The sequence below is a fragment of the Buteo buteo genome, chromosome 10 (assembly GCF_964188355.1).
Source record: "Buteo buteo chromosome 10, bButBut1.hap1.1, whole genome shotgun sequence".
NCBI classification, from domain to species: Eukaryota; Metazoa; Chordata; class Aves; order Accipitriformes; family Accipitridae; genus Buteo; species Buteo buteo.
In genome coordinates, this window is record NC_134180.1 from 26,722,981 (window position 1) to 26,741,407 (window position 18,427).

At 40.0% G+C, this 18,427-nt stretch overlaps 1 protein-coding gene across 3 annotated transcripts in view; it reads right to left on the reverse strand.

Annotated features, from left to right (window-relative positions):
- Positions 1–763: 763 nt before the first annotated feature.
- Positions 764–18,427, reverse strand: part of LRRC8D (leucine rich repeat containing 8 VRAC subunit D) — a 55,023-nt gene continuing 37,359 nt past the window's right edge. The window contains exons 1-2 of one of the 3 annotated variants that reach the window (XM_075039047.1): positions 8,722–8,748; positions 764–6,366 (exon numbers count right to left, since the gene is read on the reverse strand). In XM_075039047.1, the coding sequence (XP_074895148.1) occupies positions 3,794–6,364 (2,571 nt within the window). In that variant the 5' untranslated portion in view covers positions 6,365–6,366; positions 8,722–8,748 and the 3' untranslated portion in view covers positions 764–3,793. Of the gene's footprint in view, positions 6,367–8,721; positions 8,749–18,427 lie in introns of those variants that run through there. The other 2 variants (XM_075039046.1, XM_075039045.1) reach the window with 2 other exon arrangements.

An 18,427-nucleotide genomic window follows, 5' to 3' on the forward strand; every position in this document is an offset into this window, starting at 1 on the left:
TCCCTCCTTGCTTTGGACTGAAGAGCAGTGCCATGCTCTTATGTTATCTTCAAGGCCAGTTGTTGCACATGCAATAATCCCATCACACTGGGTGACAGCAGCCCAGATAAGCTACCCTCAAGCCCATTGCCACTGTGCCGTCAACACTGGGATGCCTCAGCAAATTTGAGGCTTTTGTTCTCATCTTTAGTGCTCTCACGAGTTCACATCCCACAGACCCAACAGAAGCCTCATTTTTCATGTTCACAACAAGCTGCAGAAGAATTGTACTCAGGACTGTCAGGTTCCTGCACAGCTCCCTGTCTTGAGAACCAAGAAGTCTGACAACCAAAAATCTGTTACTGCAGGAAATCAGAATGATGGTCAACACCACAGCTGTAGGAGCACCTCATTTGTTTAACTGGACTTTAAGTGAATGAATCACAGTCTAGCTAGCCAATTACCTTCACGTAACCGTACACCACTAATTTCTGTGTGCATCCATGGAAACACAATATACAGAACAGCTATTTCTGTAAGTTTTTTATTAAAAATACAGTCCACAAAGCAGATCCCCCATAACCAGACATGAGTTAAAGTGTCTGGGCTCCCCCCTTTGCTACCAGAGAGGGCAGCTCAGGACTGCAAAGCCATTTATTTAGCAGCAGAGAGCCTTTCACGAGTGTCAGCATCCTCTCTTGACACCAAGAGGCCTCATGCCTGCTCAGAACTACCATAGCTCTGTTTGCATCACAGGAAACACCTTCCAAATGGACAATTTATTGAAAAACTAATGGATCGTCACAGAAATGGGTGACAGAGGCAGGAGCAAACAGGATGGGAAACTCCTACTTCCTCTCATTTGAATGAACACACTAATTTTTCTTCTGGGGCCATTTATATATTCTGCAAAACTTCATTAGCCAAATAAAAACAGTGGTAGGTCATTTAGTTTATGTACATAAAAAAAAAAACCACCCCTATCCTGAAGTACTGAATTCTAGTTAGAAACCATACCTACAGGATTTACTAAGAGCAGCAACTCATACCTCTTCCTTCTTAGATTATAGGTACCACAGAACAAGTTCACCATAAGATACTTGAAATTTTTTACTCAAGATTTTACTACGCAAACACACTTTTCCCCCATTAAAAAAAAATAGATTAGAGGAAGATATAAACATCTTATTTATTAAATCAAATAGAAATGCAAAATATATTTCACATGCCTTACATGGAAAAGAGATGAACTTCCAAGACTTTAAAGCAAGACTGTGTCAGCTGACACGCAGGAAATTGGAACATTATGAACAGTCACAAAGAGGAGGAAGGACTGGGGGGAGGTGACATGGGGATGACGGGCAGTTCCTCCCCACTCTGAGAAAGCTCTCCTAAAAACAAGAATGGAGTTTATGCTGAGCAAGCATCACAAGCCTGAAATTAACTTTAACGTATACTTATTTTGGAGGAAGTTGTCTAAAGAAGTACAAGTGGCTAATAACTAGTCAAAACAGTGGTCTAAATTACGTATACCATATTCATAGGAAGTGGACATGGACTTATTTTTTGAACATCAGTAGGGACAGCAGGAGAATCGGAAACATCAAAAAAAGCTTTTAAAAGCTGGATCAATCCACGGCCGCATTCTGTGCAACTCTGCTATTAAAATAAGAAAAAAAGATGAAAAATAGAACTACTTTTCTAAATATTTTAATTACTTTGTCATCCTCCAACTCTTCCTACCTCCTACACAATTTCTTGGAAGTTGAAATGACACTCAACAGCAAATACAAAGCATACACCAACAGTATATTCCACAGTTTTTCTGAAGAGTCAATAGTCCAGCAATTTTAAAGTGATCTATGTGCAAAAAATAAACACATGAAAGAGTTTCTTAAAAAAACAACAAAACAACAACAACAAAAAAACCCCACTGCAGCCTTAACGTCTACTTAAAAAAAATACTGAGGATTAGCACTAAATTTCCCAGTGGAGGACAGATCAGTAACTGCAAGTATTCTGCCAAACCTGCAACTTGGTGTTGCAGAACTGTCAACATCCCAAGTTTACTACCAGCTGGCAAGTGGAAAACAGACTGTATCCCCAAAAGGAGTGGGAAAACGACTATTCATAAGCTGGTCTTCTGATATACACAAACATATGGTGCAGGTATGTATTCAGAGACTGCTACCTACAGCTGAGGACAGTCCTCCCAGCATGACTAACAGTAAATGATTAACAATAAAATGTGCAAGATTCATAAGAGCAGTACTTGAAATGTTCCTGACTGCTCAATGCCCCTAGGCCTAAACTATCCCCTCATTAATAGTGGTGTAAGTCAGGCCAGCTCTGGTGAAGTTACAGTAGAAATCGCTGTGCATGAGGATTTCTGTGTGAAAAGAACAGTCCCTTGAACTACAGACTAGTTCAGTCCTGACCACACTACAATAGGGAATTGTGTTTAAACCATGAGTAATCATGTAATCATCTCCCAGCATAGTACTTCTTTTCTGCACAAATGGAATGTAAATGGCCAAGATTTACAACTGATGATTTTGCAGATTTAATGGATTATATTTCTTTAATGGTTCTGGCAATGCAAACTCAGTTAAAAAAACAACACCAAAAAAACCCATCCAAAAAAAATCCCACGCTCACTGCTGTCTGCTTTTTTCTTTATTTGATGACTTTATCTGGCACACCGGGTTTTCTAACAGTGCGTAAGTGTTCAAAAACATCAAATTACTTGGGCTGGGGTGGGGGAGAAGGGTGGTCCTATGGTTAAAGTCCAGATGTGAAAGACACACCACAATAGATGATAAAGCTAAATCATGTTTGGGTAAATTGTAACTCTTATGTCTCAGTCATTAGTCTCGTAAATGGAACAGACACCCCAGTTCCTAAGCAAGGGCTGTGAAACGAAATAATCACCAACTCATAAAATGCCTTGAGTTTCCCAGATGAAAACTCAGAAGAGGAGCAAAACATGAGCAGTAAAGTCACTTGGTGTTTAATGGCTTTCAAAGTCACCTTGCAAAACAGTTCAAATATCAAAACTATCCCCAACTCGAAAGCCAAGTGGCAGTATTCTCCCTTTTACTACCCACTGCTGCATGGGACAGAGGAGCGTTATGGAAGCTGAGGGGGAGACCAGCTGTGGGAATGTGACTAGTCTTTGCCGGTGTGAAGGAGTAGCACACTGGACCACAGAAGAAATCTCACCCAACAACATGAGGCCTTGAGGATGAAGAATGAAGGCAAACACACTTGGCCTGATGCAAACCATATACCTTAATGCAGGAAAATGGTGGTTCCGGTGCAGTTCAAAGCACAGCCAAACTGGTTTCACTTGCTGAGGATGGCTAAACACTAACCACACACATCAACATGTGTTTCAAGTGCTGTTAGAACCATACCGTATACAACACTTGTCCTTGTTTCCCCCTCCCATAATGCACTAAAGTAAATCCAGACCTTAAGGAATAACTTGCATAGTAAGAAAAGGTCATCAATTTAATCATTTACTTTAAGCAGGCAAGCGAATTTGTAAACATTCAAAAGCGGCAGCATCCAAGTTACAAACAAATTAAGGAAAAAAGAATTGAGATTATTAAGGTTCTTTATCCTCTCAAAATTTTGGAAATAATCTTTTAAAACACTGCAAACATTGAACACTCAGTTACACCTCTTCTAATCCTGTTAGTAGTCCTGCCTTCCAAGGAATTCTGCTTTCTAAAATGCATGGTCTCACGCTTGCCATACTTTTTAGCATTTGCCTTTTGGAAAGTCAGCTACCGGATCATTTCACCTCAGCCTAAATCCCGTTAGCAAAGGGAATGCTTGTGTCTTGATTCAACACCTCTTTAACTTCTGAGGGCAAAGCATCAAAGAGGTGATCTTCCACCACGAGCCCGCTTTTCCTGAGAAGCTGACACTGCCCCAGAGTGGCTGGCAGACGGTCCAAGCAGTTTCCCTTCAGTTCCAGATGAGTCAGCTGCAACAGTTGACTAACTTTATCTGGGATTGAGGTAATACAGTTTTGTCCCAGACTCAAAGTCCTCAATTTAACACATTTAAACAACTGTTTTGGCAAAATGTCGACTTTGTTTCCTGTGATGTGAAAATGCTGCAGATTTTGAAGCAAACCTATTTCCCCTGGAATCAATGCGATTGAGTTGTAGCTTACATCTAAACACCTAAGTTTCTGTAAACTGAACACTGCGGCTGGTAAGGATTCGAGTTTGTTATTGGAGAGATAAAGAGACTCCAAATTCTTTATGTGGGTAATGGAGGAAGGAATGTTGACTATTTTATTGTGCCACAGCTTTAAACAAGTCAATCTTTTTAAGTGCTGGAAACTGATGATTTCTTCAATTGTGCGTATGCTATTTGACTTTAAATCCAGTTCCTGTAAGTTAGAGAGGCTGAAGATGGCATGGGGAATTCTCTCCAGTTCACAGTTCTGCAGCTCCAACTCTGCAACATTAGTCATTTTCTTAAGGCTATTGAGTACCACAAGCTTAGTGCCATCATTATGAATGACTAGTTTTGTCAGATGTGGTGCCACATCTGTGATATTGGGGGGAATTTTGGTCAAATTGCTCTTCACATGGAGAATTTTAAGGTGTCTCAACTCTCTGAGAGATTCAAGCCCTATCATTTTATTGTTTTCAGAGTTCAAATTGCCTATCAAGTACAATTCACGGAGGTTTTTAAGCAAATACACCCACGCAGGAATTTCTGCAACATCTGTGAATTTCACATGAAGGCATCTCAAGTGGTCCCGGAGGAAGCTGAAGGCAGTCTGCTCGACCTTCGCAGGGCAGTGGCACAGATGAAGCTCCTGAAGATTTGTCATCTGGGAAATTTTTGCAGGGATTTTTGCTTCAGGAATCAGCTCCAGTTTCAACACATCCAGGTCTGTCAGATCAAACACTGCATCGGGGACCCCTGATAGCATGAAGAGATGCAACTCTTGCTTGTCCTGGGCATTGCGGGAAACATGTTGCCGCAGCTTTTCAAAAGTCCATTCATGGTTTAAACTAATTTCCCGTAGTTTGTTCTCACTTACCTCTGACAAGAAGACACCAAATCGCTTAGAATACAGCTGGTCATACTGATCTACCATATGCAAGAGAAATGCAAAATCATTTTTGACATCAGGGATATCACTGAAGCTACTCTCTTCTCTGACCTTTTCAAAAGAATATTCTTTTAAAGGTATTCGGAACAGCCAGAAAAGCGTGTAGAGGCAGATAAAGCCATAGACACAAATGAGGGAAATATAGCTGATAAGCAGCTTCTTCAACATGTAAGCCATGTTGTGTGTACATTCAAACTGTGTGTAGCCAATCAGGTGTTCCACTTTTGGGTTGCAGATGTGTTCAAAACTAATGGTGTTGACAAAGTTTGCAGTATAGCAGAGAATAAATATGAATTTGACAGTCTTGATGACAGTCTGGCCTACATAGAGCTTGTAAATCAGATCACTGTCCTCCACATGAGCCCGGAACTTACGGACTTTCTCAAACAGCGCTTTGGCTTGTTCTCCATCTTTCTTATCTAAAATAGTGACGCTGGGAACCTCGATCATTGGCTTGTCAGCTGAAAATTTGAAGCCAGACTTTGTTATCATGGGAGTGCTGGCACTTGGGCTTCCTTCATCACTGCTAGTGGAAACATACTTGGGCAGGGACTGGGCACCAGTTAACCTCTGTTTGTTCTCCTCTGAGTCCTCACATGCAGTTTCAGACAATGCTTTTGTAGTCCAAGGGGACTCAAAGCACTTCCCTAATATAGACACAAAATGCTCAATCTTTGAGCAAGTCTTGGGGTACTTGAACCAAAAATTGCTACTGACTATTAAAATGATAGTATGGATGAGAACAAGATAGGGAAAATACTTTGAATACCAAGGAAGAGCCAAATGATAGCACATCTGGTTAATAAATACGTATTGCTGAAAATCCAAATTTGTTTTACGGCCTGAAGAATCTTTCTGCTCCTTCTTCACCTCCTGGCCTGATTCAGTGGGTTGATACTGAGAAGAGGTAGCTCTGCTCAGGGGTACGTCAGGTGTTACAGTAGGGACACTTCCGAAGGAAACCGTTCTCACTGATGCTTCTTCTCCTTGACCAGTGGTTGTTTCAACAGTTGTAAAGTCAGCCTTCCCTGACGTGCCGGGTTGTGCTTTTGAATTTACAGTAGACTGCAAAACTGGCAAGCAGACCACCTGGTCTTTGGTCAGCTGCATGGTTCCAGCAAAAATGGCAACCATTAACATAACAACAGCTAGATAATCCATAAATACATCCCACCATGGTTTCAAGATACGGTAAGTTGGCTGGATGTCATTGAGCGATGCAACTTCTGCAAGGGTAAACATTCCTACAAGAGAAAAAAGACAAAATCAGTATTGTTGACTGCTGAGCAGGTTATTTTACCATTTAATAACAATCACACTATGACATACAGATCCTCAGAAGGTTCCAGTTTTCATTATGTTTTGTTGCCTGTCACACATTGTCCATCACTCCACTCAACATTGTTTTCTCAAAGGGTATGTACTGAAATGATGCATTACTTCAGCATCAAAACAGAAGTCTTCTCACTTCAGGCCAGATGATATTTACATATCTTTGCCACTTCACAGTACAAGCACCAAGGCCTGCTCTGTGCAACTGAATATCTGAAAGGTAAAGTGCTGTAGCTGATATGTATTAATAATATGAATAGCAACAACTGATTACACTGCACAAAATCTGACTCTAAAAATGACTGCTTGAGTCTGAACACATGAAATCCAGCACTAGCATTATTTTGTAGTACCTTGCATTTAAACAAAATAGCATTTGTTAAATGCTTTGCACCTTGCTCATGACTTGCACAGCACATTTTAGGTCTCTTGTTACATTATGAACAAGGTCTCTCATTTCTTTTCATCTAACACAATAACAGTCAATGTCTCCCACTCCTTGCTATTGAGCATCCACATTGCTTACCAAATTGATTGGCTCCTTTCCTTTAAGTACCACTGCACAAGTGAAAGTCTTGCAGTTACTACATGAATATTTGGCACAATTTTTTTTAATGTGTTTGGATGTTATACAATGAGAAAAAGTTATCACCTATTCATTGGAAAAAAATGGTACTGTATAATTCTTTTCCCCAATTAATGAAGAAATAATTCTTCCTCAGAAAAACCTGACCCAGCTAACCAAGAAAAAAACCCCACAACTTTTCTTAACATAATGGGGAAAATATTTTTTTTCAGATTATCATCACAGTCTGGTGATCATAGGAAGCAGGTTAGTCCAGGTAGCACAGGAGCAGGCTGCAAGACTTTCACTTTAAATTAAACATATGCACTGTGAGACAAAAGTGGCAAACTGATCGTGTGAGAATCCAAGTCTCTTTGCAGCTTTAAATAGCTTGCTTTGCTTTTTGTTTTGACAAAATCTGGAGGACTCAACTTATCAGCTTTTTAAAAAATAAGCTTCCTGTGCAATCAGGATGTGGTAAAATCATCATTTTAACTGCTGAACTTGTGACCCAAATTTGCCATTTCTAAAGTAAAATATGCAGCTTGTGTGCACACATGGAGTGGGCAAGGAGACAGGATGAACATTATCACACAGAGTCTGGCTCCTTTTGGTTGGGAGAAGAACAGCTTAGCAGAGCACAAGGAGATCAAAGCAGGCAGTATAAAGATGCATCAGATTCATTATTTTTAACTTGTAGCATACCAATTTGTACAGACCTGCACCTTACAAACCCTAAAGGACAGTGTCACAGGCAATGAATATACAACATGATCATTTGATTATTTCTAGGCTCCACTTCTCTGAAGAAGATAACAGACATTTGTACATGCAGAACTCAAATATCTGCTACTGCCTATATGGTCAAAGGCATGCATTAGCCCCTCTCCTTCCCTGCACCGGCACAAGCAGCTCCCATGGTCTCGGTCTGCGGGAAAGGCCAGAGGTTGCCGTCACAGAGCCCGGCATGGAGCTCACGATGAAAGCATGTCCTTCACCACAGGGAGGGATCCAGCCCCTGGCCTCCCACGCTCTCCTCCCAGGAGCTTTTACCAGTTTTGCATACCTAGCCTGGGATTTGGTGAAGGCAGCCAGAGAGGAGAGGGTTTTATCTCACTGCAGCGCTCCTCTCAGTGCTCTCGGCACAGTTGCCAAAATGTAAAAGTTAAGGCTCAGTTCCTCAGGGAATGGTCAGAAGGAACTTCCAGCTCTCTCTCTATTTTCCAGTGGGCAAATGAATGTCAAGTACTCCTCCCTCCTCAGTAACACACGTTGTCGGTCGGGGCCTTACAGTTCTCCCAGCTCCACAAGAGCCTCCTCCCAGCAACATGGTTCCTCAGCCTTTCCCCACACACCTCCCCAGGGCTGTAGTTGCTGTAGGAGGTGCTGAAGGACACAGACCAGTAACACACCCCACAGCGCTTTACTTGAAGTTGGCTACAAACTCCCATTTTCTTTAATGTCTCCCGGTGCTTACCTAAACTGAGTCACAGCATGACTGCTTGCCCTAGAATTGCTACCTTTGACATTTAAATAACAACTGTGTGCAAAAGAAGAGCATTAGTCATTTGTACTAATGTGAACAGATAGATATAAAAGGACCCTCCTTACTCCTAAGGCACAACTGCCACCTGCCCAGGACAGGAGAACCACAGAACAGCAGCAGAGATTTTTTTTTTTTTTTCCCTGCGCAGATTTTTACCTTTCTTGGAAGCTGTTTGGAAGGGATGCTCTCAGATCTCCAGGCTGTTTTCACTGTGGTCTCACCCACCCTGGCAGCCACAAGAACTTCTCATCCACTAGGTTACTAGTGCAATAGTTCAACAGGAGAGCAGAGAGCCAAACGCTTCGCAAGGACAAGTCACGCACGCTTACTACAGCCATGCCTCTGCACATAGAGCTATGCAATGTGCAGGGAGAAGGAGGCAAGCAGGATGGGAAGGAGGAATGAGATGACTGCTGTAACAAACATGGGTAGCTGCTACTGCCTGTTCCTCTGGGGCTAGCCTTTCCCTCAACTTTGCACTAGCTAATTACATGGGAAGTTACTTCATTGCGGTTTGGGGCACAACCTGCAGGATTCCTTTCACAGAATGAATGTGATTTTTTTGCTTCTGCCATGAGAACACGTGGATAAAGCACTGAAACCCAAGCACTGCAGACGTGGCTGCTCTAAGCTACTGAAATAATGGAAAAGAAAGGAGAGAGCACAAAGTGATTCCAGCTAGACTTAGTAAGAACAATTAAAAAAAGCTAAAGCTAAAAATCACCTCTACCAGACCTCTGTCTTGCACACAGGCAAAATTATTTCAAAAAAGGAGACACAACAGGGCCTGTGTAATCCTCTTTGTGAGGCTGTAGGCAGCGTGGTGTAACAGGAGCTTTACACCAAAAAGTACCACATTCAATGCTCTGAACATGTCTTTTCTTTCAAGTTACTGATACTCACAGAAGAGCTGCTGTTTTGGCAGAGATTAGCAGTTATAAAACACAAAAAATCCCTCTGTGGCATTACTGTCTAACACTGTGTCTCATAAAAGAGAGGCAGACCTTTTTCTAGCTAGCAAAAATCAATTCCAGGAGCTGAAAACAGGTTTCTGTCCTCAGATGTCTAAAATATTTAAATGCTCCAAGTCTTAAAAAACAAAATGAAAATTGTAAACCTACACACAGTATAAGACACTTTCTGACAGGCTGCAAATATATTTGATATTTTCTCTCTGAAATCCATCATTACGTGTCTTGGTGTTTGATTTTACTAAACTAATAAACATAGAAGTTAACTTTTATTTTATTTTTGCAGATGCTTAGAAATCAAACTATTAAGAGGTACGCAGAAAAACAGGTCTCTACAGCATTGTAATGATTTTGGGTTTTCTTTATTCCACAGTTAAATTTAAACTATTTAAAGTTTTTAAAACCTACTGTCCAGAATATTCCTTGGAGTAGGCAGATAATATCTTCATCACTAATTTTCACCTCCTTTTAAGGGTGCCAGATTGGGATTGGGGTTTCATGATAAACTGCAGTGATGACACAGTAGTAAGGAAAAGGAAAAAAGGAAAAAAAAAAAAAGAAAGAAAGATTAAAAAAAGAAAACCAAAATGTAAATACCAGTCTGTGTCCAGCAGGCAGAGCCTGCAACTCCCTGCCATAGGTGGTCTCCCCTCAAGACCAGTGCATGCTCTATTCACAACCCCAATGCAAAGAAAGTCTGTAAGCAGGTGGCTCAAACTGAAGAACAAAGTACTATGCAGCTGAAAAGCCAAAACATCTGATTTCTCATGATAAAAACATACATTTCTTTCAGCACTTTTCAGGGCTTGCAAGGGACTGAATAGACCCTCAGCAGAACATGGGGTTTTGACACACTGAGATCTAGACCCAAACTAGAAAACTGTGGCTCTTGAAGAGGAATTTTTAATTCCCAATATGGAATTTCAGGACAGAGTCTCCTTTTTAAAATAGAATATTTTAGTTTAGTTTTAATAAACACAGATTTTAATTCAAGCTTATTCCAGTATGATCTTTAGGGCTGCACAAAATAACGAAGACCTTTAATTTTGGCAAACAATCCTTTTTCCTCCCAAACCCTTTGTCTCCAGTTCTGTAACTCAGATGAATGCTCTAGGATAACATTAGCCTCTCCCAGCTCCATCCACTACCTCCAGCTAACTACTGGGTGCATTCTCTCCTGGAAGAAAAACAAACAAAAAAACCTTTAACCTAAACAAATGCAACTGTTCTAAACACAACTGTTTCTTGCTACCTTCTCAGATTTTAGGGGGAAAGTTCTGAAAGCAGTGTAGTACTACCTCCCTCTCCATTGCTAATGTGATATGGAGTTCTAGAAATAAAACCACTGTTTATTTTGCAGTTATGTAAGTTACAGTGAAAACAGAATACAGAAAGAAGAAAATTGACAATGACAATACAATTGTTCTAAGTTACAGGCCCATGTTAAATCAGCAAGGATAACAGCTACTTTCATAAATCATACTTACCTGATTATAATCTTTTCATTAGTCTTACAGAAAAGCTGTAACAGAAAGAGCTCAGAATGTGATTAATCTGGTGAATTTTTCTGACATTTTTCAGACTATAAATGCTGAAACACAAAGTGAATGTATTGGGCTTATTTCCTAAGAAACTAGCTTAAATACAGAAGTTAGAGGAAAAGGAAGCAGCAGATTGGTATGTCACTAATGTTTATTTACATCCTACTTCTTCCTGTACTTACTGATAAAAAATTCATCTGTCTGCCCCTGTAATTCACTGGCCCTTCTGTTTTAAAAGCATATTTAAAGTTAAAGCAAAGTCAAAGTTAGAACAAACAAATAAAACCAGAATTGTAGCACATGAAATTCTCATTTTAGTTTCAGGTTCCCAAGACTCCAAACAAGCCCACTTTGTTTCAGGAAACAAAAAGATTCTTGAATTAGCACTATCACTGCAACTGCTCAAGAATTTCCTAAAAAAAAAAAAAAAAAAAAAAAAAAAAAGAGAGAGACCCCAAACCACCCCCCCCCCAAAACCACAACCAAAAAAACCCCACTTTTCTAGTTGAAAAGAAAAAGTACTATCATGAACAAAATTGCTTTCTCCCTTCCTACAGGAAATTAACGAGAAGAAAAGTTTTCCCATAACTAAAAGGCTCTGCTAGCTTGCTTTTGATCAAGTGACCATAGGTTTAAATTTATTTCCGCTGTATATTTTCCACCAACCATTTCTACTTCCTTTGTTTTTCTACTTCTGCAATATCCTATTAAGGCAGGCAATTAGACCTTAATGTGATAAGAGTGGATTATGAGATTCTTCTTAGCCAGGACACTGCGAATATCAATTGTTCCACAGACAATCTGCAAAGATCAAAAAGATGGCACCATCCTTTTTTTTTTTTCTTTCCCACAGAACCAAGTGTAAAGAGCCCCAGCGCCCTTATAAAAGAATGTTTAAAAACATTCAGAAGAGAGCCTATGAATGAATTTATGCATTCTGAGCATACAGACATATTCATCACCAGCATTGGTTATTCAGTTTCCAAGATTAAGAAAAGTTTAAAACAAACAGAAGGAGGTTTAATCAAACCACCAGTAGGCTTTAGGATCTAGTAATAGAGGGAAATTGTTCCTGCTACCGTAGCTGGGAATATTACAACTATTCCTAGCCTGGTTTGCAGCTCCTAGTATGTTGGCTGAGGCACTGCCTCTGGATAGCTGTAGAGAAGCAGCAGCCCATTTGAAAAAGAGGAGTTAACTCTGCTGCTCTATTCCACAGGAAATTACTGTGCTTTGCTCTACCTGACCCAACTCAAGTTACAAAAACAGTTTTAGGTACAACTGTGACTACAGCTTCTCTTCTCAAGCATCCTTGAAATCAAACGCCCAAATTCAGCTAAGCATGGATTTGCGCATTGAGTGCCCCTATTGCCTGAAAAGCTCAGGAAACATTCCACAATAAAATACAATATAGGTATTTTTATAGTGTTTCTCTACTATATGAAATGTTTTGCTACTTCTTCAGCGACAGAAGGTATTGCAGAACATTAACACCAGAACACAAGGACTAGTGTGGCTTACGGTATCAGATACTTCCTGACGAGTGCTTTTGTCTTAGGAAGATCAGAAACAGATTTAACATAAGAACCTGCATGGAAAAAGATTTCCGTTATTTTTTTCCACCAAGTTAGAATGACAAGAATTCCCATTCACTATTTCTTCCCTAAACATCTGACAGCAACCAAATCTACCAGTTTTAGACCAATCTGCAAGATCTGAGTTGGTTTATTTTTGTTTGGCTACCCCTTGACTGAGCAAATTGTTATTTGTTTGGCCTATCTGATATTCCAGGCTAGAGCAAACTTCTATGGGATAGGATATTTATCTGTATGATTTTACTTTCTCAAAATTAATTTCATGTCATCCTGAAGGTGTACCACAAGATGCTCTGTGGGCGTAATGGATGATAACTGAATAAGGAGAAAGCAATGAACACAAAGCTGAAAGGAGATTTCCTATAGAGAAAAACATTTCAACTAAGGTACAAGAGTTCCACAATAGCTTTTAATAACTAAATCTCATTATATAAATATGTATGGAAAAATATGATGCTGTGATTTGATAACATACTTACATGATTAGGGAGGATTAATTAGCACCACTTGTACACTCATTATTTGAGAAACAAAAAAAACCAAACAAAACGCCCCACAACTAACTCATCTCCCCATCCCACTGCCCAAATTGCACAGCTATAATTTTGGGCTTTCCCTTAAAGGGAATACATAATCTCTACTATAGACTGTAAATAAATTCCCCAACCAAGAAATCATCATCTTTATGTACAACATTAACCTGACCGACAGGAACTTGGTAAATGAAAAATTATCACAATCTAATTTCTCTGAGACTGCATACAGAAATACTAGCCTCAGTAAGTTGGAGACAAAAATAAGATTCTTACTTTATATAATCAATGTCAAATTAGTATCCATTTACAAAAATTAAATCTTCAAAAATTCTGCTCTTCAAAGCTGGGCTTTTTCAGGTTGTGTAACACTCTAACCTACTTTTGGATCCTGCTATTTAAGTGTTTACACTGCATCTTCCTTGTTTACCAGCTCTTTGAAGGTCTAGTGCTATACACCACTCCTACACAGATGGTTTTGTAATCAATGTGATATTTAAAAAGCAGTATTAGCAGCCATGATTTCCCTAACAATAAACTCTTGAATCATACCTCATTCTTGCCTTGCTGTAAATGACTGGAGATGTCTGTTTAAGGATTACTTTCAAAACAGGAGCCCAATGCTCTACTTCTGATGAGCTCCCCAAAGCACCCAAAGATTACTAACACAATTACTCTGCGTTCCCCACATGTGAGTTCTGTGTCCACACAGCACAGAAAATGAGCAACTTCCCACTTTGCCTACTGCAGTACTCCTGGGCCATGGTCTTACAAGAGGGCTGCTTTGACCAAAACTACAAGCTTCAGTTTTTATTCACATTTATTCCCAGGCTTCAGAGTGCAGTGCAGGCGCTCAGTATCTTTCAGAATACGACTTGTCAGTTTTTGGCAAGGCAACATGCAAGAAACCAAGAGAGATGACTGAGGCTAGACCCCAGCAGGGGTAAATACTGAACTTACACTTTTCATATCTGTAAGTAACATGAACACACAGGTATTTGAGAGGCAATTTCTCTTGGGAAGAACATGAATCTTGCATAGCACAACTGCCTGAACAGAAATCCTACAGCAGAGTAACAAAGACCTTGCAGATGAAGGCAAAGAACATGCCTCATCACTCTTGGTTTCTTGCATGTTGCCTCGCTAGGTGTTTTTTGTTTGTTTGTTTTTTTTAATAACTGTAAAATCACATGTCGTTAACTGACTTGAACTGTAACATAGAGTTATAACACTGAGCTCTTTACCAGCTACAGAGACCCATGCAGAGGGGTGCTCAAGGCGCTCCTCTCCACTTGTTTCCTTCTCCCATCTCTTCTCTCACCCCTTTATGGTCTCCAATGCTACCCCAGCACACGCACTCCAAACCTTATACTGCTGTTTCAACTGCTGTTGTTTATGCAATACCAATTCGCTCTTCTTTTATCCAAGGCAGCACATCACCGGTGATCAAAGCAGTGATGCTAAGTCTGAATGATCAGATCTCTGACAGCATTTTTTCTGTTTCACCTAGCCAGACTACAGCAAAAACAGCGAGCGGACACTTTGTACCTCATTTCACAGAATTTCTAAAACATACCCAAACTGGTCGTCTTGAAAAGACAGCCTAACATGTATGTGCAAGACCCCTTGTTTAAGCACTTTTACTCAAATACAGAAACAAATGAAAGTTACTGCAGTTGATTTAACCTGTGCTGACATGGACATACAATGCAATTAAAAGTTACACCATCCAATAAACTCTAACAGCTGCTTGCACTCAACTGTTAAACATTTAATCCCTTTGCCATTTCAAAATCTGCTGTTCCCCTATCTTTAAGCCAGTGATGTTTCTGCAGTGTTTTCACGACTGCTATTAGAAGTACAGGAACACACAGTAAACATCTGGTGCTTCCACTGACCAGAGCACTTTAGGAATTTATCAAGATACAAAAGCAAGCTGCACGAAAATAAAAGCACATCTGGTAACTCTAGTCCTTTGAGACTTCTTTTTATCACTAAAAAAACCTCAGCAATACAATTTTTTTTAAAAAAGTCATTAAAAGGATTGGAAGAGAAAAAGGAAAAAAATTACAACACAATTGTATTTCCTTTTTGGTTTAGAAATCTGAAAAATAGAACAGTTAAAAATGGTTTAGACCTTGAGATGTTATTTAAATTTGCTTTTACATAAATAAGTCCACATGGCTACAAAGTTTGTTATATGAAATAGCTTGACCTCAGGTAAAGATGGCACTCAGCGACTCATGCAATTCCTCTGAAAAATACTGCTTTCTGATCCACAACCACACACGCTGCCAGTCTCTGTCTCATCTTGTTCTGGATTCACTCGGAACAGGGGCAACTTCAAAAGCAGTAAGAAATTGAACTTGGCATAGAGCTGCTAGTTTGGTGAGTTTAAGCCACAGAATGTAAAGATACAAATCTTATTACAGGATATTAGTATCTTTAACTACACACCCTAAACATACCTAAAGAATAGGAAGGAGTGCCTACCAAAGAAAAAGAAGTGTGTGGCTGAAGTTCATGTTGCTGTAGGTTTTAATAGCCCCTCTTAAGGGCAAAATGACCTCTCCGCCCTAACTCATGGCAGTATGTTGCTGTAGGTTTTAATAGCCCCTCTTAAGGGCAAAATGACCTCTCCACCCTAACTCATGGTAGTAAAGTCTAGGTTTACTTAATTTCTAAACTGTATTCCCATCAGAATGGAAGCAGGTTTACTGAGTAACTAAAGTTATTTTCAATGAATACTTTCCTCCTCCTTATTTTTAATGGACATGCCAGCAACCTTGCATTGGAACATTTACAGCATCCTCATGGAGATCTAGAGCCAAGAGCTGACAGAAAGTTCCTTTAACTAAAAAACAGACTCCATTGTTCCCTACCTGAGTTGGTTCATCTCTTCAGAGAGAACAGCAAACACAGTGACTCTCACTGGGTTACACATTAAACAGAAGTTTCATGTGTAAGTTTTGCACACATATGAACTACTGTATTCTCAAGGACCTGCAGTGATACTTCCATTACATCCATTAGCTAAAAGCAATCTAGGAAAGGTCACACTTAAATTAAAAAATTAAAACAACAAAAGCAAATTAAACAAACACTCACACACAAAAAAAACCAAACACCGAAAAGCACCCAGCAACACAAGAAGCTACATGTAAACACCAGCCTCCTACTTGCACACCAGAGTTCCTCTATTTCTGCCAAGATCTTTTCCATGGCAAGAGCAGTAGGAAGGTGCATCAGGTAAGTGGAGCTAAGAATCAGGATATGAAAAAGCACGCTTTAATTCCACCTTTCCTTTTACCCACTATGCCAACACAAAGCTCCCTTGATAAAAAAGCAAGTTTACAGCTCAATAAATAGGCTGCGCCCTCAGTTTTCAAATACACAGTCTCTCCAACTCTTTATGGGACAATTGTCAAACTATGTTCCTACTTAAATGTTGCACAGCTTCTCTTCTCCCCAGGGAGAAGGTGAGACTTCCTCACTCAAGCCAAGGACTAGCTGTAAAGACAGAAACTACTCAAGATAACTGCTAAGCAGCCTCTGACACCCCTCCCACCATCCTGTCTCCCCCGACCCTGCGTAGACACCACACAAGAGATAGCTTACTCCCAACCCTACCTGCCCTTTATCAAGCAAAGAGATCTTCTATGCTTCAGACATCCTGCCAGATGGGTAACAACGATGACTTCTCACATAAAACTCTGATCAACAGATGAAGGATGACTTATTAATGTTAACGCATTCCTGCCAAGCTTCCAATAGCTGAATCTCCAGTGGTTTCATGCCAGGAAAAATGCCTGCAGCTGAAGCATTTACCCTCAAAGGGATTTCTTTAAGTTTACTATATTTCTTTTTCCTCTTCTAAACTTAAGCTGCTTTCTGTAAGAGGTAAGCTATTTACTTAGTCCATCTAGTCCCATAATTGTTTGGTTCAGGGTGTGGACTTCAATCTCAGTACTTAAGCATAAAAGGGAATTACGCTACAACATATATTTTGGAGGCTGTTGTTTTAAAATTTTGCTGATGAGTTCAGATCACCTCCTTCCTTCTTATGCTTTTTTATCCCAAAACCCCATTCAAAATGTAGCCTTAAGAATAGAAAGAACGTTCCAAAAGACTTGCTGTCTTCCCTGAGATTGCAGCATTCCTGCTCTAACAAGTAAGCTTCCAGCTCTGCAAAAAGGTTCAGTAACACTCAGTTGTGTTGCTTGCAGCCATTCACCAGCAGCAACAGATCCATACAGCCTCCAATTTAAATATTTACGATTGCTAAATTTATATTATGATTTGACCCAAATGCTCCAGCTGCAATTGTAACCTCTGCACTGAGGGCTCTCCAGCAGGGAGGGGACAGACAACCCTTGCCCCTGAAGGCTTACAATCTAAAAGTGCATATTTGTTAGGCAACAAAAAGCATGTTTGTGGCCGTAAAATTCAAAGGAAAAAAACCAAAACCCCAAAAGTGGGATAGCAGCATAATTAAAAGTATAATCAAACTTAACATTTTAATGCACTGCTATCTTTGAAAAGGCTTAACATTATGTCTAGATAAATCCAGTTACAGCATTCCTATACACTTAGCTATACTCCTTCCCACTGGTTTGAGGATGATGCTATCTCACAAATAAGGTACTAAACATAACAGCGCTTGAAACTTACCTTTCCAGTAAAACAGACAATGAAGCTTTCCTGTCCAGTCAAATCTGTTTTAAAACAGACAGTGAAGCTTTCCGAGTATGTACTTCACTTAACCTCAAATAAATGAAATAAAAATATAGAAAGGAGACATTTTATTCAATCTCATCTATGGACAGATGCCACTCCTGCTCCAGCCCTTATCACCTTGCCATGATTGCTACAGCCTTCCCCATGCGCTCGCAATAACATTTTTGGCAGCCACCTTCACAGACATGCAGTCATGTACCATGTCACTGTCTGTCTGACTTTTACAGTCAACATGCTTATCTGCTTGCCAAATGGGGAAATCGGTCCAGAGGCAGCTTTCCCTTACCCCAGGTGCTTGCCATTTGAACTTGTTTTGGCAAGTTACTCATCATTTAAAGCAGCACAATAGCCACCTCCCAGCTGCTACAGAAATAAAAGGAGAGTTGCCCTCTGACTAGAGGAAAACAAAAGAGTTAGGTTTTGTTGTTGCCATTGTTTCAACACACAGCCAAGCCAGGTAATTTTCACATCCCTCCAGCAGACCC